This window comes from Enhydra lutris, unplaced genomic scaffold (assembly GCF_002288905.1).
Source record: "Enhydra lutris kenyoni isolate GAN:26980312 unplaced genomic scaffold, ASM228890v2 scaffoldscaffold22, whole genome shotgun sequence".
Taxonomy (NCBI): Eukaryota; Metazoa; Chordata; class Mammalia; order Carnivora; family Mustelidae; genus Enhydra; species Enhydra lutris.
In genome coordinates, this window is record NW_019154106.1 from 14,171,364 (window position 1) to 14,198,154 (window position 26,791).

At 34.8% G+C, this 26,791-nt stretch overlaps 2 protein-coding genes across 2 annotated transcripts; both read right to left on the reverse strand.

The window, feature by feature from the left end:
• Positions 1–10,094: 10,094 nt before the first annotated feature.
• Positions 10,095–11,033, reverse strand: LOC111149478 (olfactory receptor 1052-like). Its single transcript, XM_022506571.1, has one exon. It carries the CDS (start codon positions 11,031–11,033, stop codon positions 10,095–10,097), a length of 939 nt encoding a protein of 312 aa, XP_022362279.1.
• Positions 11,034–18,524: 7,491 nt separating this feature from the next.
• Positions 18,525–19,468, reverse strand: LOC111150252 (olfactory receptor 1052-like). The gene is given in 2 exon segments (XM_022507686.1): positions 18,525–19,264; positions 19,267–19,468. Coding segments are annotated over 2 exon segments (933 nt in total). The 5' UTR covers positions 19,460–19,468.
• Between the last annotated feature and the right edge of the window lie 7,323 nt (positions 19,469–26,791).

Consider the following 26,791-nt stretch of genomic DNA (forward strand, 5'->3'; position numbering starts at 1 on the left):
CAAATTGAAGGTTTGTGGCAACTCTGTGTCAACAAGATTGTAGGTGTCATTTTCCAATATAATTTACTCATTTCATGTCTCTTCTTCACACTTTGGTAATTCTTGCAATATTTGAAATGTTGCCATTATTATATTTGAATTGCTGCAATCTCATGATAAAACTTTAATGATGAGGAATTGATTCTTAAGAATGAGCAAAGAACATGATTTCTTGAAATGGACTCTACTCATGGTGAAAAAGCCACAAAGACTATTGAAATAACAAAGGACTTAGAATATTACATACACTTAGTTGATAAACCAGTGAGAGGGTTTGGGAGAATAGACTCCAATTTTAACAAAGTTCTACTGTGAGTAAAATGTTATCAAAAAGAATCACATGGTGGGGCACCTGGGTGGCTCAGTGGGTTAAAGCCTCTGCCTTTGGCACAGGTCATGATCCCAGGGTCCTGGGATCTAGTCCCAAATCGGGCTCTCTGCTCAGCAGGGAGCCTTCTTCCCTCTCTCTCTCTCTCTCTGCCTACTTGTGATCTCTGTCTGTCAAATAAATAAATAAAATCTTAAAAAAAAAAAAAGAATCACATGGTATACATATCATTTGTGAAAGGAAGAATCTACTGAGGTAGCAAACTTCACTGTCATCTTATTTTAAGAAATTGCCTCAGTGACTCCAAACTTTACCAACTACCAGCCTGATCAATTAGTTGCCACCAACACTAAGGCAAGAACTTCCACCAGCAAAAAAAAAAAAAAAAAAAAAAAAAATATGGCTCACTGAAAGCTCAGATGATGGTTAGCATTTTTGTCAATAAAGCACTTTTAAAGTGTGCAGACTGATTTTCTAGACAAAATGCTATTACACACTTAACAGACTACAGCATAATGCAAATATATCTCTTATAGGCACTGGGAAACCAAAAAAATCATTTGACTCACTTTATTGTACGGATCTAGAATCAAACATGCAATATCTCTGAGGTATGCATGCATTATGCTTTCTCAGACTTCAAAGATGAGAATGATCTTGCCTCTGCTTTCACATCACTTAGAGTTAGTTGCTTCTTTCAAGATTCAAAATTTGGCTCAGTTCTTTGGTAGTCTGATATGTGGTGAACCTCTAGGCTTATGGTTGACCATGGTATAGGATCAGTGGACATTTAATAAATTTAATGAATGTCATCTCAGTTGAATTCATATTTGCTCATATCAGCCATTTTGAGTTCCAGTTGTCAGCTAGATTCAGTATTTTATTTAGATACTTTTAGATTTACAGTTTTGAGTTGTACTTTATCCAGCTTTATAAAGTTAACATCTTAATCACAGTACAATTATTGCCACTAAAAAAATTTACATTGAATCAGTAATACTAACTAAACTGTGTATTTTATTCAATTTCACCAGTTTTTCCACAAATGCTTCCCCCCCCCCCCCCCCGTTCCAGGATCCAATCCAGAACATTGTGCTGGGTTAATGTCATCACTCCCTAGTCTCCTGTGATCTCTGACTTTCCCATTTTCTTTCCTTTTCTTTTGTGACTATGAAACTTGTCAAGATTACTCATCAAGCACTTAGTAGAAGATTACCTGATATTTTTCTTGTGTTTAAATGGAGGTAATTCATTACAGGGAAAATATGCCAGAGAGGTGGTGTGTTGCCCTTTCATCTTCTCTGGGGATACATGATGTCAATGAGTGATATTACTAGTGATTTAAAATGGATCACTTACTTACTATAGTGTCTGTGGGAATTTTTCACCATAAAGTTAGGACTTTGCTTTGTAATTTATATACACTTGAGGAAGGTAATTTATATACACTTGAGGAAGATAATTTAAACTATGTAAATATTCTCTTTATTCTTTTGGGCACCCACCAAAATGTTCCCTCTGCCAATTATTATTATGTGGTTTTTGTTGTTATTGTTGCAAATTTCCATTTTCCTGTTCTTTCAATTTATTTTATTTTTTACTTATTTATATATTTATTTTTGGGAAAAGATTTAGATTTAGGCTGCTGGACTCAGTTTAGATGATCCTGATTTTGTTGGCAACATTCAAAGTATCATCTTCAAAGAGCCAGTGGAACATACACCTTCTTCTCTCCATTGGGCCTGAGGGTGTTGACCTTGGGCACATCAATGTCATAGAGCTTCTTGACAGCCTGTTTGACCTGGTGCGTATTGGCCTTGACAGGTACAATGCACACAACCAAGCTGGTGTCTTCCATTTTCTTCATGGCTGAATCAGTTGTCAGGGAGAACTTGATAATGGCATGGTGGTCAAGCTTGTTTCTCCTGGGGGTGCTCTTTGGAGGATATTTGGGTTGCCTTGAGAGAGCAGTGTCTTGGGCCTTGAGAAGGCAGGTGATGTGCAGGTCATTTTCTGTGGCTGTGGCTGCCTTTTAGCCTTCTTGGCCTTCAAAGACTTTGCTTTGGCTTCAGCTTTGGGAGGAGCAAGTGTTTTCTTTCTTCACCTTCCCTGCCACCTTTATGAAAGGACCTTTCAACATATTTTAAATGAAATTATTCTGTAAGGAAGAGTTGTTCTTTCTTGTGTATATTTATTTCATTAGCTAGTTATATGGATATGCACTCACTATAATTACTTTTTCTTTGGATTATCCAGCACTACCATCATTAATTTTGTTGCTTAAATTATTTCAGGTCTGCTATGGAACCATCATTGAATTAACTCTTAACATACTTTATTCTTTGGTCATGCTTTTTTTTTTTTCCTCTCACCTCTTACATTCTGGCAGCACAATAAGCTCCAGGCTCATCTTATATTTTCCTGGACTCAGCTCCAGAAACAACTACTTCTCCAAGGAGCCTTGCCATCTTTTATGGGAGGATGGTATTTGGAATCCAGAATCTGGACTGCATATTCTATTTTTATGTGTGCACCCATATTTTTCTCTTAAGAATATGTCACACATATTCTTGATGTTTTTGAATTTCCAAGTCTCTGTAATTATAACTTTTCAAATGAAGACTCTGTGTTATAGTTAAAAATGCATAGATTTAAGAAACATAATTCTGAGTTTATGTCTTGAAATACCATTCACTACCTTATGACCATGTGAACGTTTCTTAATCTCTTTCATCCTCAGCATCCGTATCTACAAAACGACAAAGTAGTACCTGCCTCATGTGTTTGTCAAGATGAAATTAAATACTATATACAAAATATCTTGTATAAATGAGATTGCAATAATCTATTACATCTGTACACCCATGTTTATTAAACTGTTTTCTACACTGTTGGACATTACATTCATCATGATTTCTCTCTCTCTCTCTCTCTCTTTTTTTTTTAAAGTAATTCAGAGTAAATGTTAACTTGTTTCCTTTAGCTGAGTACCAGAAGCACTGTTTTGGGACCAACTTAGAACTTTTTGTTACATATTAGTGGAAGACAGTCTAGAGTGGTTTGACAAATTTTAATTTCAATGAGGATTGTCCTTGATCATCAGTGTCATAGCTTGATATATAGATACCTTTAGATGTCTATAGATAGATGTCTATCATTAGCATTCTACTACTAATGGAGGTTTTAATAGCAACAAAATCAAACATATATCTTCAGGTTGGCTATAGATCTAAAGAAAGAATTCATTCATTTGCATGTCATCATACCTTACTTCCATTGACCATTTATATCTTTTCAAGCTCCTTATATAATAGAGCTCAATAAATGAAAGTTTATTTTGTTAGGTATATATTTCATTACTATGCATCTGGAATAGTTCCTTATATCTTTGTTTACTATTTATATGCCCAACACTTTAAATATTATTGAAAACCTGACTCTTAAAAGTGTCTGAATTTTTTTAACTGTACTAGATGGAAAATCTCCTAATTTAAAATTTGTCTTTATTTACTCCTCCGTATTAAATATGCTATTACATCATACGTAAAAACAAAACAAAACAAACAAAAAACAAAAAGCACTCTTTGAAATACTTAACTCACTGATTTATTAAACAAGTAAGTAAGTATTGTAAGTAAGTATTGACAAACAAATAAGTATTGTGTACCTGCTATCTCAAGATTTCTATCCCAGTAATCTTGAGACTATGAAGTTGAATAAGATGAAGTCTTTTCCTTACAGGACTAAACTGTTCAGGGGTGCCTGGGTGGCTCAGTCATTAAGCACCTGCCTTCAACTCAGGTCATGATCCTGGGTCCTGGGATGGAGCCCCACATCTGGTTCCCTGCGCATCGGGAAGCCTGCTTCTCCCTCTCCCACTCCCCCTGCTTGTGTTCCCTCTCTCGCTCTCTCTCTCTGTCAAACAAATAAAATATTTTAAAAAATTAAAAAAGAACAGGAATGAAGAGTAAAAACAAAAGTTCACAATCCATTGTCACAATACAGTGCAATCATAGAGAAATGGAGGAAGTAATCTAATTTTCTCAAGGATGTTATCAAGAAGATCTTTAGAAAGATGGGAGTTCTTGCTCTTGGCCCTGGAGAATGATTAAAGATAAGTATAAATTATTAAAATGAGAGAATGTATGTGGCATTAAGGAAAGAATTATGACCAAAACCTTTTTCTGATATAAGAATAGAGACACAGGGAAGGGCAGGGAAGTGACGGAAGAAGTCAGAAGACTCTTTCAACAGTTAGGGTTCAAGAACACAAGACCTGAACTGAGACAGCAGCACTGATGATTAATGAAGGAGAGGAAACTGATTTTAAGGGTATTTGGGAACCAGGGTCAATAATATCCAAAACAATAAATATTTGAATAAAGTAAGATAGACAAATCTATGCTGACTTGCTAGATAATCGACTGGTGTGATTGAATGTATGGAAATACTTTTGTCCAGAAACAGAATAGTATAAGAATAGAAATTAGGCACAGGTACTGTGGTGAGATTACTTTAAAATGCTGGGTTTTAGGAATCCGAAGGACATTCATAAAAATAACTATATTTCTTTGGTGAGTATAAAATGCTCAGATATCTAAAAAAAGTATGAATGTGACTCTCAGACTTTCTTATTTCTCTTATTTAGCCTGCAAAAGAAATTGCTCTATAATGCCATTTACAATTATAAGGGAATGGGAATGAAATTCAGACTGCCACTAATTACCCAACAAGTAATAGTTGCATTTCCTTCTCTTCAGTACTTGGTTTTCTCACCAGAAGAACAGATTATAACATCTCGTCCAATTTTGCATTTCTATAATTTTGAAAAAAGAACATGGCACCAAAAAAGAAACCACCTTCAGCTCTTTGAAATTCCTAAGTTATAAACTATTTAATATCCATCAGCACAATGCCTAACTGTTGAAATGGCATTCAGTCAACACACATAACATCCATCTGATAATTAAAACTGCTCCCTTCAAACTCTCACCAAATTGTTGTCTGTCTTTGGCTTGAATCTTTCAAGCTATCTTTATTCTCAATGCATCTCCCTTGAGCTCAGGATATCATATATTGCAAAGCCTCATTACATTGAGTTGAATGTATTTCCACACAGCTTCTAAGAAGTCAAGTTAGGGTTAAAGATATATTTCTTTGATTTCCAAATGCACTTAATTCAAATATTTTTTTTTTTTAGTTTCTTATTTACTTTTTTAAAAAATTTTATTTTATTTAATTTCTTTCTTTTCATACCTTCTTAAATCTGTCAAACCCTGTAAAACAAATCTAATCCCTTCTTTTTATGACATTTTTTCAATAATGAAGCAATTACAATCTGTGCCCTGACCTTTTCAATTCCGTATACGTCTACATGATATGTTTTTATCTGCATTGTTGTTTTCTCCTGCAAAAGAACTTAAATAAATTGGAATATTGAAATGTGTAATATTTACATCTATGTATATTAATTCAGGATTGTCTGACCACTGTTCATTAAAGTAGGGCCAAACACTTTAATGCCTTAATTTTGCCATACAAACTGTCTATCTATAAATAGCTTGATATATAGATACCTTTAGATGTCTATAGATAGATGTCTATCATTAGCATTCTACTACTAATGGAGGTTTTAATAGCAACAAAATCAAACATATATCTTCAGGTTGGCTATAGATCTAAAGAAAGAATTCATTCATTTGCATGTCATCAAATTATGTTAAATTATACTGCTTTAATTTTAAAAACCATAACCAGAAACAAGATCATCACAAGGCACAGCCATAGATAAAGCAAACTTCAGGGAAAACTTTGGTTGGTTAAAGTCCTTTACTGACTGTTGGAGAAACTATCTTAGTATATAAGTAATGTCCTTCCAGATCAGAGAAGTTAATTTTTATTGCTCTTTTATATATCAGCCTTAAACTATTAAGAAAATTCACTCTACCAGTTTATAACTTTTGTAACAAATATTTAAATACATCTATGTTCTGTGTGGGCTTTTCTTTTTTATTAAAGACTTTAGGGGTGCCTGGGTGGCTCAGTGGGTTAAGCCTCTGCCTTCGACTTAGGTCATGATCTCAGGGTCCTGGGATCGAGTCCTGCATAGACATTCTCTGCTCAGTGGGGAGCCTGCTTCCTTCTCTCTCTCTCTGCCTGCCTCTCTGCCTACTCTCTCTCTGTCAGATAAATAAAACCTTTAAAAAAAAAGATTTTATTTATTTGCTTGGCAGAGAGAGAGAGTGAGAGAGGGAACGCAAGCAGGGGGAGTAGGAGTGGGAGAAGCAGGCTCCCTGCTGAGCAGGGAGCCCAAAGTGGGACTCTATCCCAGGACCCTGAGATCATGATCTGAGCTGAAGGCAGATGCTTAACGACTGAGCCACCCAGGCACCTCTTTGTGGTTTTAATGGTATTCCTAAACAATACCTTTATCTATAATTTCTCAGAATGCTTATTTCCATTGATTTCACTCTTTCTATTTGATTTAATATTCTGCTGTTTTCTTAATTTTGATCCATTGACCATGTTCTCAAGTCCTTTTTTTTTTTCTTTTGTAAGAAGAACAGAGGAAATTTATCTCCTCAAATTGCTTCTGAATCAATTAGTAATTTGGGGAAAAAGAGCAAAATCATTCAATCATTCATTCTATCTTCATTAATTTTTACATTATGGGTTTCAACTTCCCTTATTTATGAAATTTTATTGTGAAGTACATTTATTATCTATTTCTATGAGGTTAAATAACTAAACTTTTAAATAAACATAATTGTATTGATGAAAGAATTGGGTTTTATAGAAGGTTTTTGGAAAGTAATTTAACGAAGTATCAAAATAAATTTTTCTATGTATTTTACCAAAAAATTTCATTATCAGAAATCCATTAAGATGAAAACAATTAGAAAAATAAAGATTTATATACAGACTTTATCATTGTGATATAAATTTCTTTATAAAAAAACTCCAAAGTATGTAACACTGGGAGATGGACACTTTAGTAGGCCAACGTAACATTAAATTATAGTCTGTGATTATGAGATATCCAGAAAACTGCTTACCATTGTCCAAAATCTCCCTTATTAGGTGCTAGTTTTGTTTTTGGATGCTTGATTATAACAATAACAGTGATTACTGAAAAGCTATTATATTAAAATATTTGACAATGGGATTATTCTGGAAGAAAATATGGACAGTATAGAAACAGTAAAATAAAATTTGCTTTAACACATTATATTACATATTTATCTAAATTTGTCAAGCACTAAGAAAAAAAAAATTCCACAGACTTACAGATTTTAACAGGATAGATTTATTGCTATGAGCTAGATATCATTCCATTTGATAAACATTCTTTTTTTTTTTTTGATAAACATTCTTTTCACACACTCAAAGCCATTGTTCACTAGCTATTGCAAAAGTGCTGTTAGCTAAAGTCTATGCTTACTTGCTTAACAATTGTGGTGACAACAATGATACTGGGCAGAGTTCTTGATGCCCAGCTGAGTAAGCAGAACAATAAATAGTATATAGAATGATGAAGATATGCAACATGGAGTCCTAATAGTCATTTTGTTTAAGAAACTATCAGCATTTTCTTTTTCTTCTTCTTTTTTTTTTTAAACATATAATGTATTATTTGTTTCAGGGGTACAGGTCTGTGATTCATCAGTCTTACATAATTCACAGCACTCACCATAGCACATACCCTCCCCAATGTCCACCACCCAGCCACCCCATCCCTCCCACTCTCCTCCCCTCCAGCAACCCTCAGTTTGTTTCCTGAGATTAAGAGTCTCTTACGGTTTGTCTCCCTCTCTGGTTTCATTTTTCCCTCCCTTCCCTTATGATTCTCTCTCTTGTTTCTCAAATTCCTCACATCAGTGAGATCATAGGATAATTGTCTTTCTCTGATTGACTTATTTCACTTAGCATAATACCCTCTAGTTCCATCCACATTGTTGCAAATGGCAAGATTTCAGGTTTCTTGATGGCTGCATACTATTCCATTGTATCTATATATCACATCTTTATCAGCATTTCGAGTAGCTGTTTTATGGAAGGTTCCTGAAGCCTGATTTTAAGTGACTCCTAATATAACCTGATATGACAGAATACCTTTGCATTGCCGTTTGGTGTTTCTCTTAAACAACCGACACCGAGGGTGCCTGGCTGGCTCCATTGGTAAGGCTTGCTGCCTTTGATCTCCAGGTAGTGGGTTCAAGCTCTATGTTTGTGTGGAGCCTACTTGAAAAAGAAATATTGAACAATGGGCAGAAATGGAATTGCCTGAAAAAGGAGCCTGTGGAGGGGCACCTGGGTGGCTCAGTCAGTCATGTGTCTGACGCCTGACTTTGGCTTGGGTCATGATCTCAGGGCCATGAGATCGCGCCCCACATCAAGCTTCATGGTCAGCATGGAGCCTCCTTAAGTTTCTTCTCGCCCTCTCCCTCTGCCCTCCTTCCCCTGTTCACACACTCTTTCTCTAAAAAGAAAAAAAAAAAGAGGTTGTGGAATTATTTTTTAAGCTAAATATTCAGTTGTAACAGTTCTAGGTGAAGATGGAATACAAAGTACACACAGGGAATTCTATTTGTTTCTTAAAAATGGATGGAGGTCCATGTGCAAGTGTGTGGATATGTGTGTGCTTGAATCCTCTCAGAGGTTGATCTTTTCTGGTCTTGGGTGAGCATTGATGTCTACTGATCCTTTGTTTTCTCATTTGTGAAATAAGTCAGCTCCTCTAGAGTTGTAAAGCAGAAGGAAGATTGAGGGTACTTTCTGTAACCGATTTTCTTTCTTTTTTTTTTTTTTTTAAGATTTTATTTATTTATTTGACAGAGAGAAATCACAAGTAGGCAGAGAGGCAGGCAGAGAGAGAGGAGGAAGCAGGCTCCCTGTTGAGCAGAAAGCCCGATGCGGGGCTTGAACCCAGGACCTGGGATCATGACCTGAGCCGAAGGCAGCAGCTTAACCCACTGAGCCACCCAGGCGCCCCGTCTGTAACCGATTTTCATTGAGTTAGTAGAGATCCAAAATAATAATTTGCAAATATAACAGATCCAAATTACATAGTGGCATAAAATTATTTTCAACTGGAGACCATTTGGATTCAATTGATGCATGAGAGGCTTTTTCAGAGTTTCCCTTATCTGACTAAAAGCAGGAACCTCTAAGAGTCAGGCTGCTGTAACTGCTCTCTCCCTGGGGTTTTGTCTGCCAAGAAAGAAGACAAAGAAGTCCACTTGCCCCTTTATAAATGAGCAATCTCACAGAATCTTTTCTCTCTCCTTTGTTCCCTCAAAAGCCCATTTGGTCTTCCTACAAAAGCCTTTCACATACTAAATTAAGTATATGAACTCCCATTCTCTAATTATTGAACAAGCCACTTTTTTTTTTTGTGCATCTTATATACATATGAACAAACTCTGCCTGTTAATCTTGTATCAGTTCAAAGGTCCTCAAAGAGTAAACTTAAGAGGATGGAGAAAATGTATTTCCTCCCAGGCAGAATGTATTGTGTGTGTATATGTACAAATATGCATGCATATATAACATATTATATATATATGTGTGTGTGTGTGTGTGTGTGTGTGTGTTTCCAAAAGCCAATAATGAATACATTTGAAAATACCATTTTTTTCCCCTCCAACAAATCTCACAAGTATTTAACAATGCACCTGCCTACAGAATCAATAAACATTCCTTAAATTTTCTTCTTGAAAATTCACCATCACTGAGCCAATATTCTTCTCAAAATAATTCTTTTCATTGCTTCTTTGGCCTCTGTGTTTCTCACACTGTATATCAGGAAATTCAGGATTGGCAGCAAAAGAGTATAAAACACGGACAGGATTTTGGCTCTATCCTGTGGGTAGTTAGAGCCGCTTCCCAGATAAGTAAATATCACTGTTCCATAGAAGAGAGTCACTACCATTAGATGAGATGCACATGTGGAGAATGCCTTATACCTGCTCCTTGTGGAGTGTAATTTCAGGACAGTGAGGAGGATTCCCAGATAGGAACTAACCACTATCAGAAAGGTAGTCACTGATGTCGTGCCAGAGAGGACAGTAAATAAAATCTTGCTGTACTGGGTGTCCGAACAGGACAGTTGAAAGAGCAGTGGGATATCACAGAAGTAATGGTTGATGACGTTGGGCCCACAGAAAGACAGGCTGAGCAAGCCGCTCAGGTGGGTAAGTGAGCTGGCGGAACCTACCAGGTAGGAAGCAGTCACCAAGTGGACGCAGAACGTGCGGGTCATGAGGCCTTTGTAATGAAGTGGGCGGCAAATGGCGACATAGCGATCATAGGCCATGGCCGCCAGGAGGAAGCATTCGGTGGTCAGGAACATGCTGAAGAAGGAGTACTGAAGGAGGCAACCGCAATAGGAGATGACTTTCCATCCTGTTGTGTAGCTCACCAGCATTCTAGGAATAAAGACTGAGGCATAGCAGAAATCCAAGAAAGCCAAGTGACAAAGGAAAAAGTACTTGGGGGAATGGAGCTGGGCACTAGCCCAGATGACTGTGATAATGCCAACATTGCCCACCACAGTGGCGAGGTAGATTGAGAGAAATACCACGAAAAGGACAATATTTAGATCAGGGTTATCCGTCAGCCCCAGGAGAATGAATTCCGTTACCACACTGACATTTCTGTTGGCCATTTATGTGTCCCCCACTACGGGGGATCTGCAGGGAGCAAGAGAACAATGAAAATAAGCAGCGTATAGCATGAATATGTGCATTCAGTCAACTAGCATTTTTAGAAAACTGCACGATCTTAGTTAACAATCACAGTCCACAGGAAGTGTGAGAAGTCAGCCTGATAAGAGACTTTGATTGATTCAAAGTCTCCTCTGGGGGTGTGAACTGACTTTATGCCCTGTGAGAACGTTGGAGGAATCCAAACTCCCTTGGAAAGCCTCATAGGAATGTAGGTTTAACAGAAAGAGTTTAGGAGATGGACCTGGGGTAACAGCATATTCCAGATTCCAGAACATAAGGCAAGGACCCTGTATTTTTGGAAAAACATCCCTTAACAAAGTACACAAAAACTCAGTATGTAACAGGTAAATTTCTGAGACATCTAGCAAAACTACTGTCTATGACATCTTTTTAACTTAGACAAAATAATAAGTAACTATAAATAAATAAAATAATAATAAATAAAGAAATACATAAATAAAACAATAAAAGAAATAAAATATTATACATGTTACACAATAATATATATACACAATATAAACATGATTAGATTTATAGACTATCCATAAAAAATGGAAAATGAGAAATAAGGATGTCTAGAATAGAGAGTGAAAAAAAGTAATCATTTTCTACGTAACATTACTTCTTTCTTAAAACTCAGTTGTTCCAGGATGTTGTTCTTTGCTATTCCAACAGATATTTGTCATTTCATTTTCTGATTTCCAAGAGCATTTATTAGCCAATGGTGTGAATTAGTCCATATCAGACTTTTTTTTAAGATTGAATTAAGATACTTTTTTTTTTTGAATCAAGATACTTTTTAATATGTTTTTGATCTCTGCAGTCAAAAGACCTCAAGTCTAATTTCAAGGACAATGCATATACTTTAGGTATATTAGATCATGCATGGATGCAGATTTTTATCAAGAAAAGGATTATTAAATTAATTTTATTTTAGGCTTTCTCATATAATCCCAGAATACATAAAAAAATGAGGTTATAATAGCTGGTATATTAGAGAAACACAGGATTAAATAATTTTTGAGGAAATCTTTTTTCACTCCAAGATATATAGGAATACATGGTAGACTGTTACACTTTGGGAGTTTCCAATAAGAGAAATAAAAATAAAGCATGCTTCACATTAATTTGACAATTGAATCTTTTTATTGAACATTAATGAATATGGTGTTTCATAATCCAGGCTTTGGGAATAATATTTTCCTGATATTGAATAAAAAGTGAGAATGACATGAGTTTGGATCTCTGCCCTTTACTCACAGTGTGGTGTAAAGTTAGTAACAATTCAAATGTTGCAAACCTTGGGACCAGATTGCCTTAATCATGTCTACTTTACTAAAATGCCAGAGGTGAAAAAGAAGGACACATTCTTTTTTGCTCAATTAAACTGTGATTTCATGTCTAAGTCTCAGTTTCTAGCTTAACTGCCATTTCCTCTATGAATCTTTCTCAGAAGGTAGCTGTGATAATTAAATAAAAAAATATATGAAAACTGTCTGGCACAGCCCCTAAATATTTGCTGTATAATCAAAGTAAAACAGACACCAGACTGTCTATTGACATACTGGACAAATGGCTTTTGACTAAAGTAATATTTTGGATCTTTGATTTTTTTCGTTCATTTGTTTCGTTTTGTTTAGATAGCTTTGCCTGCCTCCCTTGACTTTAAACAATTCAATTTGTTACTTTGACGATGAGGTCCCTCTTAAGTCACTGATTTTGGATGTGTTTCTTTGATTTTCATTTAATAAGTAGTAATTTTCATCCAGACTGACTTTCATGCCATTTTTCTTTAACTGTAAAGTCAGTTGTACAGAACAAATTAATCTTTGAATCTAAAAATTAGCTCTGGTAACAGGGCGAAAATCACCACTCTCTCAGATTTAATACAATTCACAGCTTGTAATAATTAAACTTAAATTTTAAAGAATTTCTTTAAATAAATTTCCTTTTGTAATTTACATAACTATATGAAGCTCTAAATACAGCTACCTGAGAAAATAGGGAATGAACGCTTTAATTTTTTTTTTTAAAGATTTATTTGAGAGTGAGAAAGCATGAACCAGAGGGGCAAAGGGAGAGGGAAAGCATCTCAGGCAGACTCCCCTCTGAGCAGGGAGCCATACACAGGTCTTGATCTCACCACCCTGAGATCATGATCTGAGCCAAAATTCAATTGGAACTTAACTGAATGAGCCACCCAGACAACCCAAACCCAGTAATTATTTTAAGAGAACTATTTGATGAGATACCTGGGTGGTTCATTCAGTTAAGCAGCTGCCTTTGGTTCAGGTCATGAGCTCAGGGTCCTGGGATCAAGCCCTGCATCAGGTTCCCTGCTCAGCGGGGAACCTGCTTCTCCCTCTCCTTCGGCTGCTCCCCCAGCTTGTGCTTTCTCTCTTTCCATCAAATAGATAAATAAAATCTTAAAAAAAAAAAAAAAAAGAAAGAAAGAAAGAAAAAGAGAGAGCTATCTGATGTGGTAATGGTCTAATTCTATTTCACTTATCTCAATAATTTGAATGGATTTGAAGCTGATGATTTTTCTTCACATTCCATACATAGCATGTATTAAGAGTTGCTGTTTTTGAAAACTGGAGAGGCATTTGTAATTCCTTTGTTAGAACACATAAATATAACACCTACCTGGTGTTGAGATGACGCTTAGACCTTTCTCTCAGTTTCCTCACTTGTGCTTATATTTGGTTGAGGGTCTTTGGAGGATGGAATCCCCAGTGATTCTGTGACACTATGTTTCATTAAAAGAGCAAAGAGGGACTTGGGGAAGGTAAAGTCCCAGCACTATCTTTCCAAATTGTAGCAATTCATGGATATGGCCATTTCTCAGTTTTAGAGAAAACTGTCACATAAATTCCTGTCTCAACTATATAAGCCTCTGCAAAACAACCCCTAAATTATTAAAAATGAACTCCATCAGTGTTTATCATAATTTACAAAATATAGTTACATATATAATATATATTATATATATATATCTTTTTTTTTTAGTTTTAAAGAGGGCTAAATTCCATTTGTTGATGACCATATGCTTCCACATACATGTATTATTATTGGGTAGTAATTATGGAAAATAGACATATATTTCAATTTGAGATAACCCAGAAAAAGGGGAAGCAATCAGTAATCACTAGATAGAGTTCAAATGTGCATGTGTTCATACATTTTTGATATAAGAGATAATTGAACAAATTAAGACACTAAAATAAATATCAAGTTTAACATTTTTATCACTGTGGTGGTTGAACATAAATGTAATTTTTAGAAATTCTAAGTAAGCTGCTCCTTGGAGGATAGAATGAAAAACATAAAAGTTGGTAAATCAGAATAAAATGGTAGACATTTACATTCAGTAAAAAAGGGGAGGGGGCAAATAAGAATAAATAAGTCACTGATATAGATCAAATGCAACCAAACCAACAAACACAATTGTACAAGAACAAGGTGGTGAGAATTTGCAATGATATTAAAATGAAGCAATAGCTAAAACAGACTAACACACAGGAAACATAATTAATTTAACTAACAAGAATATTGCTTTTTCTCTGGCAAAGAAATATTAAGTAAGATACTCGTTGGTGTTATTTTTATCTATTAAATGCCTCATATGTTCCAGGCACTTCACAACTCCTAATTACCTCTAATCATGTAATTTTATTTAATTGAATATCCTGATCCATATAATTCACATTATACATGCCTCAGAATAATTGAGTGTGGCCTTTAGGAAATGGTAAAACAATATCTTAATACAATGATTGTCTCATGTAAAAATAGGTGCTGCTTTTACTGTTTATTCCATACAGCATTTTAATATTGACAAACTAGGAGTGAACACAATAATGATGAAATTGAAACCATATTGCATGAAAAATAGTGGAAAAGATAGGCAATATCCAGTATGAGAAAAATTAGACTCAGGATAATATTCTTCCCCACCCCCTCAAGATTTTACTTATTTATTTATTTATTTATTTATTTGACACAGAGAGAGAGAACACAAAAAGAGGGAGTAGCAGAGGGAGAGGGAGAAGCAGGCTCTCCACTGAGCAGGAGCCTGAAGCAGGGTTTGATTCTAGGACCCAGAGATCATGACCTGAGCTGAAGGCTGATGCTTAACCGACTGAGCCACCCAGACACCCCTCTGGATGCTGGTCTGATTCAGCAAACATTGAACATCTAAGCAGTCTAAGAATGAAGAGTAAGAATATATGAATGTTAAGACTTCATAAGACATATCTAAGACTAATTGATACCAACTCTAAAGAAAAAGATGGGTCTTGCTTAAATCGGAAAAAAAAAAAAAAGAAGTCATATTTAATTGGTAAAATTTAACAAGCTGGTTTTATAGGGGAAGGGTGACAAACATTGGACCATTTGTAGAGGGCATTCAATGGCAAATTAGGGTTTTGTTAGGATGACAATATGCTTCTTAGATATCCATAATGCTGAGGGTCACAATTTGTTCACAAGCCATAACTGACCAAGGAGTAACTGAAAATGGCCATCAGAGCTGCGGCTGATGCAATTACTACTGCATTCAGAGCACAAGATGAAATCTCAAATCTTGGGAATGGTGACTTGTGGGTCTCTTAATAAATAAAAAAATAACAAACATGACCATGATGCAAATGTACTCATGACTTGTCCACATAGTGCCAGCAACTTATTTCTCTGATGAGTTAGGTCAATTTTTAAACTACAAACTCCAAGTCGAACCATGTGAAATAAAAAAAATAACACACATTTACTAAAGATTCTCTGTGAGCTGAGAGGAAAGTCAGGCTAGATAAATATCTGCTGAGTCCTGATTTCTCCAAGTGTTGATTTTGAGCAGTAACCGATTTTATGGATGGGATAGAGGGATTGGAGCTGAAAGTGCCCATTCTCAATTTTGTATCCTGATATTTTACATGGAATTTGAAGAAATAGTGTCAGGTATTTCATTCATGAACTCCTCGTTTATTTCTAATTGAGTAAGTATATTAACCACTTAAGGATATTTGGAATCTACTTAACTGAGTTGTATTTACTGATGTGTGTGTGTATATATAACATATAAATATATATATGTATATATATATATATAAATTATATATACACACATATATGTATATATATGCGTCAGGTATATATATAGGGTATATTACACATTATATAAAATATATTACTCATTTTCCAATCTTCATGCTACAAATCTGCCACACACCTTTCATCTGCCTCACAATGTAAGAAAGGGATTTTTTTATCTTATTCGAGCATTCAGGTACTGTTTATATTATAATATATATTACTGTATATACTGTAATACAGTAATTCTTTGTTAGGATGAGTTGAAGGTCAATATTAAACATAAACAAATATCATACTTTTGTTCCATAAAATGACACCCCTCCCACACATGTCTACTTAGTAAACTATTTTATCTACATCCTGGCCAGCCCCTTATTTTATGAGGTGAGTATTGTAACAGGATGAGTTCAATTTGTTTTTCTGAGTTTTAATTACCTGGCTTGTATGTTATGCTTTGTGTTTGATACTTTAGGATATAAGATATTGACTGCTGTTGAAAAAAATTGTGAAGAATGTTATAAAATTAGTTTCACTTATCATTATTATTTCACCTTTTTATTTTTTCTGAAAATCAAAACTTTAATATAAATTCATTTATAGGAATGCCTCTTATACATAAATGTCACATATATGTAGCCTTATGGTATTCAATTTCAAATAATATATTAAATAATTTTAGGGGCGCCTGGGTGGCTCATTTGGCTAAGGGTCTGCCTTAGGTTCAGCTCATGGCCCCTGGGTCCTGGGATGGAGCTCCGCATTGAGCCTTCATTGGGCTCTCTGTCCAGCTGGGAGTCTGCTTCTCCCTCTCTTTCTGCCCTTCCCTCCTGCTTGTGCTCTCGCTCTCTCTCTCTTTCTCAAACAAATAAATAAAATCTTTTAAAAAATAAAAAATAAAAAAAAATTAAAAAATAAAAAATAAATAAATGATTTTGGATAATTATAAAGGACCATACAAATGTTATATGATGTTCTTGTTGGTGTGATTATTTCATTCTGAAAAGTAAACTTTCATATGAATTTCTTCACTTGCATTTCTAATATAATGGGGATGCCAATATGGTATCTTTTTTCACATTTCAATTTGCTACCTTCACAGATATTGGAGCCATTCACTTATGAGTTTGTCTGTCACTGAGAGGAAAGATAATAAAAGTTTAATCTATGAGCCATGTAAAACCATGCATTAATATTTAAAGACAATTCAGCTATCTCATTGTGCTGCTTGGCCTTGTTGCCTCTTAATATTCAATATTTAAAAGAATCTCAAAAACTCAAATATAATTTTATTTGTAAATGGAGATATTATCTAGAACACTGGTTTCCAGATAAAGAAGACTTTATAGCAATTTAGGGGGAAGAGATACTATGGAAAAGTAAATATTTACGGGACCGATTTCATTACTATCCACCTGTATGTACAATTTGAATCAAAGGGAAAACAACGAGTTCAGATATTTTCCCTATCTGGAATAGACAGCACAGATTTCCTCCTCAATAGAATACCTTCAGGAAATTTCTTTTTTAAAGTCTAAGGGAGATTCTGGGAGATGTTTAATGGAAAAAGGGAAATGGGTCTGATTATTCATGACTCCTAAAGTATATTGGAGGCCTCCTTTCTAAACATGAAGTCAAATTCTTCATTGTAAGTTTTCTTTGAGTATTAGTAACCCTACCACGTGGAGTGGTAGGAAAAGTGTGGTGCTCAGTCCTGTTCAGTTTTGTATGTAGTGATGGATATCGGGGAAACGGTCCAGACTAACCACTGGGAATGAAATCACACAGGCGAAAGAGAACCCAAGTTCTCTTTCAGACTATTTTTGAGTATTTGCATTTATTTTGAAAAAAGTCAAGCTATAAATAATCCAGGCTAATTTCAGAACATACATATGCTAGTTTTGTGGATAATTCACGTACCAATCCTCTTTGCTTTACAAGTATTTTGCTTATTTCTGTGCTTAATAGAAATAATGAGTTAAGAGATACTTTATTACTTACTAATCTTGTGTTTGTATGTCTATTTGTGTGTCTGTTTGTGTGCCTGCATATCTATTTGTATGTATTCATTTCTACCCATGTACAGAACGAAAATGTCTTCAACTGTCCAGAGATAAGTAGCCTAGATCTCACTATGGTTTTTAGGTTAGTTTACACAATAACCAGTCATATCTCCTGTATCTGTTATTCTTCTAGACGTTTTTTCCTTCTGCTGTGTAATAGGAGGCTCCCATTAAGTAAACTCTCAGATTCCTTTGGGCTCAAAACTTTAATAAATTCATATAAATATTCTTATCCAGAGAACTTCTTAATTGATATTATGGGACACATATGGTAGGAAATTAACAAGGAAAATATTTTATTTCTATAGCTCTTTTCACAGCCTCTTTCACTTCCTTGTTCCTCAAGCTATAAATCACCGGGTTTAACATAGGAATCACTAGGGTATAAAACACAGATACCACCTTTTCTTGTTCTAAGGAATATTGGGAACTCGGTTGGATATAACTAAAGCTTATAGAGCCATAGAATAAAGTCACAGCCATGAAATGTGAAGCACAGGTCGAGAAGGCTTTGTGTCTGCCTGCTGTTGAGCGGATCCTCAGGATAGCAGCAACAATGAAGACATAGGAGATCATCACAATCAAGAAAGTGATCATAGCAATAACTCCAGAGAAGATTAAAAGCAACAATTCATTCATGAATGTGTCAGAACATGACAACTTCAATAGTGGGGGAAGGTCACAGAAGAAGTGACTGATGATATTTGGCCCACAGAAAGACAATTTCACCAAGCCAACTGTGTGTGTCAGTGAGTTGATTAAGCCTCCTACACATGACCCAATGACCAGGGCAATGCAGATGAATTTAGTCATAGCCACTGTGTAAAGTAACGGGTTCACGATGGCCATGTAGCGGTCGTAAGCCATGGCTGCCAGCAAGAAGCCCTCAGTGGTAAGGAGTGACACAAATAAAAAATATTGCACGATGCAAGCTGAGAAAGAGATCGTCTCCCGTTCAACAAAGAAGTTCAGCAGCATTTTGGGTGCAAAGACTGACGAATAGCAGGCGTCAACAAATGACAGCTAAGGAAATGATACATGGGTGTCTGGAGTTTGGGGGTTATTTGGATTAGAAAGAGCATTCCTAGATTCCCCACCAAAGAAATGATATAGATCAGCAGGAACAAAACAAAGAGGACCGCTTTCAGTTCAGCATGATCTGTCAGTCCCAAAAGGATAAATTCCGTAACCAATGTAAAATTAACGTCAGTCATGTGTGTGTGTTTCTTGGTACCTGTTGATGATAAGAAAAATGAAATTGAGAACGATCATGCCACACCATCAAGACTACTTGGAATCCCTATCTCACCTTGCAACTTGAGTTGTTGACTTTTCTTTCCCAGTTGTTTTAATTAGAAAATTAGAAATTAGAAAATTTTAACTAGTAACTCTCTAGTCTCTTCAAGTACTGTTTATAAGTCTATTCCAAAAGGAAATTCCATGAATGAGAAAAATAAAACATTAAGGTGTTAGCTTCAAGGTGCATTTAAATGTTTCCCCTTTTATGTGAAGAAAAAAAAAAGCTGAAGTGAAATTCATTCTAAAATATATGTGATGCAAAATCTGGTTTTTAAGCATAATAACTAAGGTTGGAAATTTAATCTGTTTTCTCACAGAAGATCTTTTCAACTTCTCACTTTGGATTTAATGGTAGCTAATGTCAAATACATCAAAATATAAGAATTAACTGTACTATGGCATTTGAACTATGAAATTCCACATACGCCTTCATGTTTACTTCACATACCACAGTATTTTTGTAAGTTGAATGTGATGAAAGACAAAGCCTTAACATCCAAAAGGTCATCCTTAGAAAATAGCCAGAAGTATTGGTTTCTGAGAAAAATGCCACAGAGAATGAGAGGAGAGGGTAGTCTGAGCTAGAATGTGAACAACAACTTATATAATTGGCTTTTGAGGGGCGCCTAGGAGGCTGTCAGTTAAGCAGCTGCCTTCCGCTCAGGTCATGATCCCAGGGTCCTGGGATGGAGCCCCATGTGGGGTTCCCTGCTCAGTGGAGAGCCTGCTTCTGCCTCTCCCCCGCAGCTCCCCCGCTTGTTCTATATCTCTGTCGAATGAAAAAAAAAATCTTGAAAAAGAAATGATTGGCTTTTGAAATCCAATAGAAATACCTTACTCAGGAGACTCAGAAAACAGAGTTTTTAACCTTTTTCTAATAAAGAGCAGTGTAAACCTATAAAATAAAGCAAACCTATAAAACATATAGATACCTTTTTACCATATTTTTTGGATGTTGAAACACATTTCTTAAAATATACTATGTCTTTTCCACTTAATACACAATGGTTGATTATTACATTTTGTCTGAAAAAATACAACTACTTTTTTACATTTTATGGAAAATAAAAATAAATATTTTAAACAGTTCACAAGGCTATGGTTTTATCTCTTGAGAATAAAGGGAGAGGTTTTTGATGGTTTCATTATTCTTTTACTTGGGAGACACTATTTCTTTAGTACAGTTGGTAAAACTCAGAAAAACATTACAAAATTATTGAAATAGCAAGAAATGATGTAACTGTTAGACATAGAGTATCTACACTGATAGGTAAGTAATCCCTATGAGAATATCTAATTATGACATGATGCAATTCATCCTTCAGGGAAGAAGATTCCACACTGATTAAAACATTGATTTTTCATTGTTTCAGTAGATGTTACCTAAAAATTTTGATGTTACTGTAGAAAAAGAAATTGATGTGTAGGATAAGGGGTGAGAATAAATGGCCAAATTATAAATTCCTCCTACTCTGTACTTATAAGAATAAAATTAAAACATAATTTTTATGTCTCTTTCATCTTGCCTTTTTTTTTTGCAATTTTAACTGATTTGTAAAATATATTTACATGAGAAAGTGAAATAAGTGAGTTTCACTTACCAGTAAGAGAAAAAAAACATTCAATACGTTAGCTTATTTAGGAACCTTACAACTGCTCATTCCAATGGATATTTCTCTATTTTCCTCCCAAAACAATTAATCAATCATACACAAAAGTTGTATTTGTCTAACACTTACAGTAATACAAAAATTGGATAAATGATGGTAGTTACAGGTAGGAGGACTGAAATTCAAACTTCTCCTTTAAAATATGATAACCACAGGCAAAGCCTCCATCGTATGAAAACAAGAGCAAGACGGTCAAAAATTTTACTTACATATTTACTTTAGTACAAATGGGAATAGAGTCCCCAGTTAGTTAATTTTCTAATCAAAAGGATATAATAAATACATGATTAAAAGTTCCTCTGTGTTTCTTGAGGGACGTAGGAAACTCTCAGGACCTTAATGGCTCCCTGAAAGCATTTAATTTCCTGAATGTTAGAATAAATAGAAGGAAATGAAGGGCCAAGTATAGGGGGAAAAAAAGAATATATAAATTCTGAACAACAGTGCAAAGAATAGATAGTGATGCCTGCTTGGTACTTTAGCAAGGGAAGCTTCTCAGAAAATCCAGTAGTTGGGCCTGCTTGTCAGAAAACGCACGTGCACTCATCCACGTACTCACACACACACACACACACACACACACACACACACACACAAAAGCGAAACTAAAACTCAAACATTAGTGGGCTTTAAGATAGGAGAAGAGCAGCTGGTTAACAAAAATCTACGCCTTTGTTTTCTTGGATTATGAAGAGGAAATCAAAGAAAATGAAAACTAGTACTTTTTAAAAATTTTTAACATTTACATTTTTTATTTTTTAAAAGATTTTATTTATTTGACAGAGAGATGGCGAGGGAGAGCATAGGAGCAGGGGGAGTGGGAGAGGGAGAAGCAGGCCTCCCACTGAGCAGGGAGCCCAACTCGGGGCTGGGTCCCAGGACCCTGGGATCACGACCTGAGCAGAAGGTAGACACTTAAGGACTGAGCCACCCAAGAGGCCCTAAGACAATTATCTTAAATGGAACGGGGAGGACATTGAAGAGGTGGGGCTAGAAGCCAGGGATGTGTTCTATGTTAAAACGGACAGAAATGGGCTTTCTGCTTTAATGCAGTTCTGCCTAGCAGCCAGTCTCATACAGCCGAGTCTAACTGTTAGCTCTACCCGTGCTTCTGGCGTATGGATCTCATCTCGTTCAAAATGACTTATGTAAATTTCCTTTCTTCTTTAAAAACTCTAACCTCCTTTGTTTCTCCAAAACACACTTTTGCTTTTGGTTAAATCTCTCTCTCTCTTGAATTGCAATCCCTAAATCCCCAAGTAAACACACATACTTTATTTTGAAACGTGTTTTGTCTTTCCTTGGTTGACACACACTCAGTGTAGGGGAAAAAACGAAACAAAACAAAACACTGCATTTAGAAAGTCCCTATCAGGTTCTCTAACTTCTGCAGATCTATTAACCCCTTGAGATTATATGCAATACTATTTTCTTATTTTTTTTCCCTTCCTTCCCTTTTTTTTTTTTGGTAATCTCTACACCTGACGTGGAGCTCAAACTCAGGACGCCAAGATCGAGTCAAATGTTCTACCGCTGAGTCAGCCAGGCATCCCATGCAATGCTGTCTTTAAAACACTTATTTCTGGGAAATGACCTCATACCAATCATCAGATACTTAGAGACCCAAACTAAGATCTAATGGCTTTATTAACAATAGAAACGGATATGTTAAATTTTAAAAGTTGATATTTAGCACATATATAGGGCTGCAATTGAATTTGACATACAGAAAAAATTAGCAGCATTATTTGAAATGAATTTAGTATATATTTATTGATTTTCTGTCATGAAAGAAGACTTCTTGTGAAAATATAATTCAGAATTATATTAATGAATACAATATGTTGAAGTGTTATATTTTAGAAAATAATTTTTTTCAAATAAAAGTTAGAGGAATAATTATGATCCAATAGGCAGAGGTCAGTTAAATGTATAATTTAATGGGTTTTGACAAATATATGCTCTGGACCAATTATTACTATAATCAAAACAAAATGTTTCCATAACCCCCAGAATATCTTGTTCTTTTTCTAAGAAACCCCAATCTCTGCCCTCCAACCTCAAAAAACTTCTGATCAGTTGTTTATATTTGTGAGATTTGTTTTTGCAGAGTTTCACAAAATTGGGGTAATACAGTTTTTTTGGTCTGAATATTTTTTCAATCAGAATGATATTTTTATTTTTATATATTTTTTTAAGATTTTATTTATTTATTCATGAGAGACAGAGAAAGAGACAAAGACAGAGGCAGAATGCAGTTCTTGATCCCAGGACCCTGGGATCATGACCTGAGCCCAAGGCAGATGCTTAACTCACTGAGCGACCCAGGTGCCCCAGAGTAATGTTTTTAGAAACATTCACATTGTTACATAAATCATTAGTTCTTTCTTTTTTATTGCTTGGTAATGTATGGATTAGCATGTTTTGTTTATCCACTGACCTCTTAATGGACATTTGGGTTGTTTGCAATATTTGGCTACTTTGAATAAAGCTGCTACAGGGGCATTTGGATGGCTAAGTCAGTTAAGCATCCTCTTCTTGGTTTTGGCTCAGGTGATGGTCTCAGGGTCTTGAGATGGAGCCCTGCAGTGGGCTCCTGCTGGATAGTTTCTCCCTCTTCTTCTATCCTCCATGCTCTCTCTCTCAAATAAATAAAGAAAAATTTTTTTAAAGCAGTTATAAATACTAGAGTAAAAGTTTTGAATGGGCATGATTACTCAGGTCTCCTGGATAAATACCTAAGAATAGAGTGTTCCAATTCATTAACAGGGAATGGCTATTAATTTAGATCTCCTATTCCTCTCAGCAACTTTTTATACTTTTCATGATTTTACTTTTAAGTCTTGATTTTTTTTGTTGCTGTTGAATTTATTCCTCTATTATGTCCTATTGTTAATGGAAATATTTTATTAGTTTTTGAATCATTTGCTATTAATATACAGAAACACAGTTCATTTTTGTATATTGATTTTGTGTTAGATGCATGATAATTTCACCTGAAAATAATGAGAATTGTGCTGCTTCTTTTCTAATTTGGATGCCTTTAGCATTTTGTTTTGTATTATTCATTTTATTTTGTATTATTTTCTTCTGTATTGTTCTTTCATTTTATACATTCCATTACTTTATAGTGTTCATTTATTCCTTATGTATTTTTGTCTCACTTTTGAACTGTTCTATCTTTCACATTTAAGCTCATCTATTTTTTTTAAGTATATACTCTTTTTTAATTAACATATAATTTATTTTTTGTCTTAGGGGTACAGGTCTGTGATTCTTGAAACTTATTTTTGTGTATTTTTGTGTATTATATGTTATGTGATAGGAATCTCTAGTAAAATTTGACTGGAATTTTTTTTTAACCAAACACACGCAGTTTTTTCCAGGTTTTGTTTTCAGGTTTTGCTTTATTTTGTTTTGCTTTGCTTTTCACTTCTTTCTTTTCTCCTCTTCTTTGGGAACTGCACTATGTATCTCTTGATACACTGAATGGTGGCATACAAATCTCTGGCTGTTTATTTTCTTTCATTCTTTTCATATTTGTTCTTCAAAAGGGATGATTTCCATTGGTCTAGCGCCAAGATCACTGATTCTTTCTTCTATCACCTCGTATTTGTCATTGGATCTTTCTAAGGGAATTTTTCATTACAGTTACTGTATGTTTAACTACAGAATTCTCATTTGGTATTTTTATTAATCCTTTTTTAAAATCGAGATGCTTTATTTGATGGATACCTACTATAACACTTTCCTTTAATTTTTGATATATTTTCTTTAGTTATCTAAACATATTATTTATATTAGTACTTTGAAGTCTTTTTCTGCTCAATCGAACATCCGGGTCATTCAGTTTCTACCAACTTCTTTTTTTTCGAGTCCAATGTATTACATTTTCAAACTGCTTCTTTGTAGGTCTTGTAAATTTCTAAGAGCTATACTTTATATACAACACAGCATTGATGCTCTGCATTTCGTATGTGCAGCTTTGTTAAGGACCGGCAATTATTTTTCAAAGTTGTCCTGAGTAACATCTCCATCACTGCTTTATGAGTGTTGTAGCTGCTCCCTCTCTTCAGCACTTGATATTGTATATTTTTTTAAAAAATCTTATTTTTTTAAGTCATCTCTACACCCAGCACTGGGCTCAAACGCACAACCCTGAGATCGAGACTCACTTGCTCTACCGACTGAATGACAGGTGCCCCTGATATCATATACAGCTTGTATTGCCATATCTTACTGTGGTTAATTTTCTTTCCCCAGATTACTAATAAAGCTGAGCAACTTTCCTTTATTTTTCTGGAAGTTGGGAGGTTTTTGGTATTTATTGTGTCATGTGCATTACAAGTACTTTGCCCCCTTGTCCCCAACATTTTTCTATTATGTTTAGTTTTATTGGTTTGTAAGATTTCTTTATACATTTTTATTATAGTTTATAAATATGTAGGGAAACTATTTTCACTGACTCTGGTTTACTTTTTCATCCTATAAATATATTTTAAGTAGCAATATAATTCAGTGTTCCTTAATTTCTCCTTAATGGTCAGAACATTTTATGTCCTATTTAAGAAATGTTTTATCTATTAAGTTTTTAAGATGTCTCAATTTATATTTTTTATTGTTCTAACTTTTGCATTTACTGTGTTATGGATCGCCTTCTGTTTTAAATTATGCAATTTTATTTTATTTTATTTTATTTTTTTAAAGATTTTATTTATTTGACAGACAGAAATCACAAGTAGGCAGAGAGAGAGGAGGAAGCAGGCTCCCCGCTGAGCAGAAAGCCAGATGTGGGGCTCCATCCCAGGATCCTGGGATCATGACCTGAGCCGAAGGCAGAGGCTTTAACCCACTGAGCCACCCAGGTGCCCCAAATTATGCAATTTTAAATAGTAAATATAATGCACTCTGTTCCTTATTTCATTTCTCTTATTAAAGCCTCAGAAGGTTTAGTCCCATTAATTTACACTGCTTTTGCATTATTGTTTCTATGCACTTATGTTGTATTTATTTTAAACCTCCTAATAAAATATTGTTGTACAGTCAAAATTCAATTACAATTTATAATTACCCTCAAATCTCCAATTTACCATTCCCTTTGCTTTCCATATTTTCATTGAAATTCCATTTTTTGTCTTTTCCTCTGAGCACTTGTTCAAGAATTATATATACATGCATACACATACACACACATTGTAAAGCACCTTAAAATTAAGTATACAATTTATTTCAAATTTCTGTATATGTACATGAGCATAAACACCACACAGATCATAATGATACGGATATTTCCAACACTACAGAATGCTCCCTCATAACTATATTACCATAACTTAAATTTATCTGTTGTTAAACCTTACACAAATGGAATCCTACACACGGACTTTGCTTTTCTGTCTTTTTTTTATTTTAAACATATGGACTTTTTGTTTCTGCTTTCCTTTACTGAGCATAACATCTATGACATTCATTTACCTTAATGTACATCAGTGTTTTTTTTTTTTTAAAGTGCTGTTTAGTCTTCCATTTTGTGAATATATCAAAATGTTTAATTTATTCTCTTAAATGGTCAGGTTT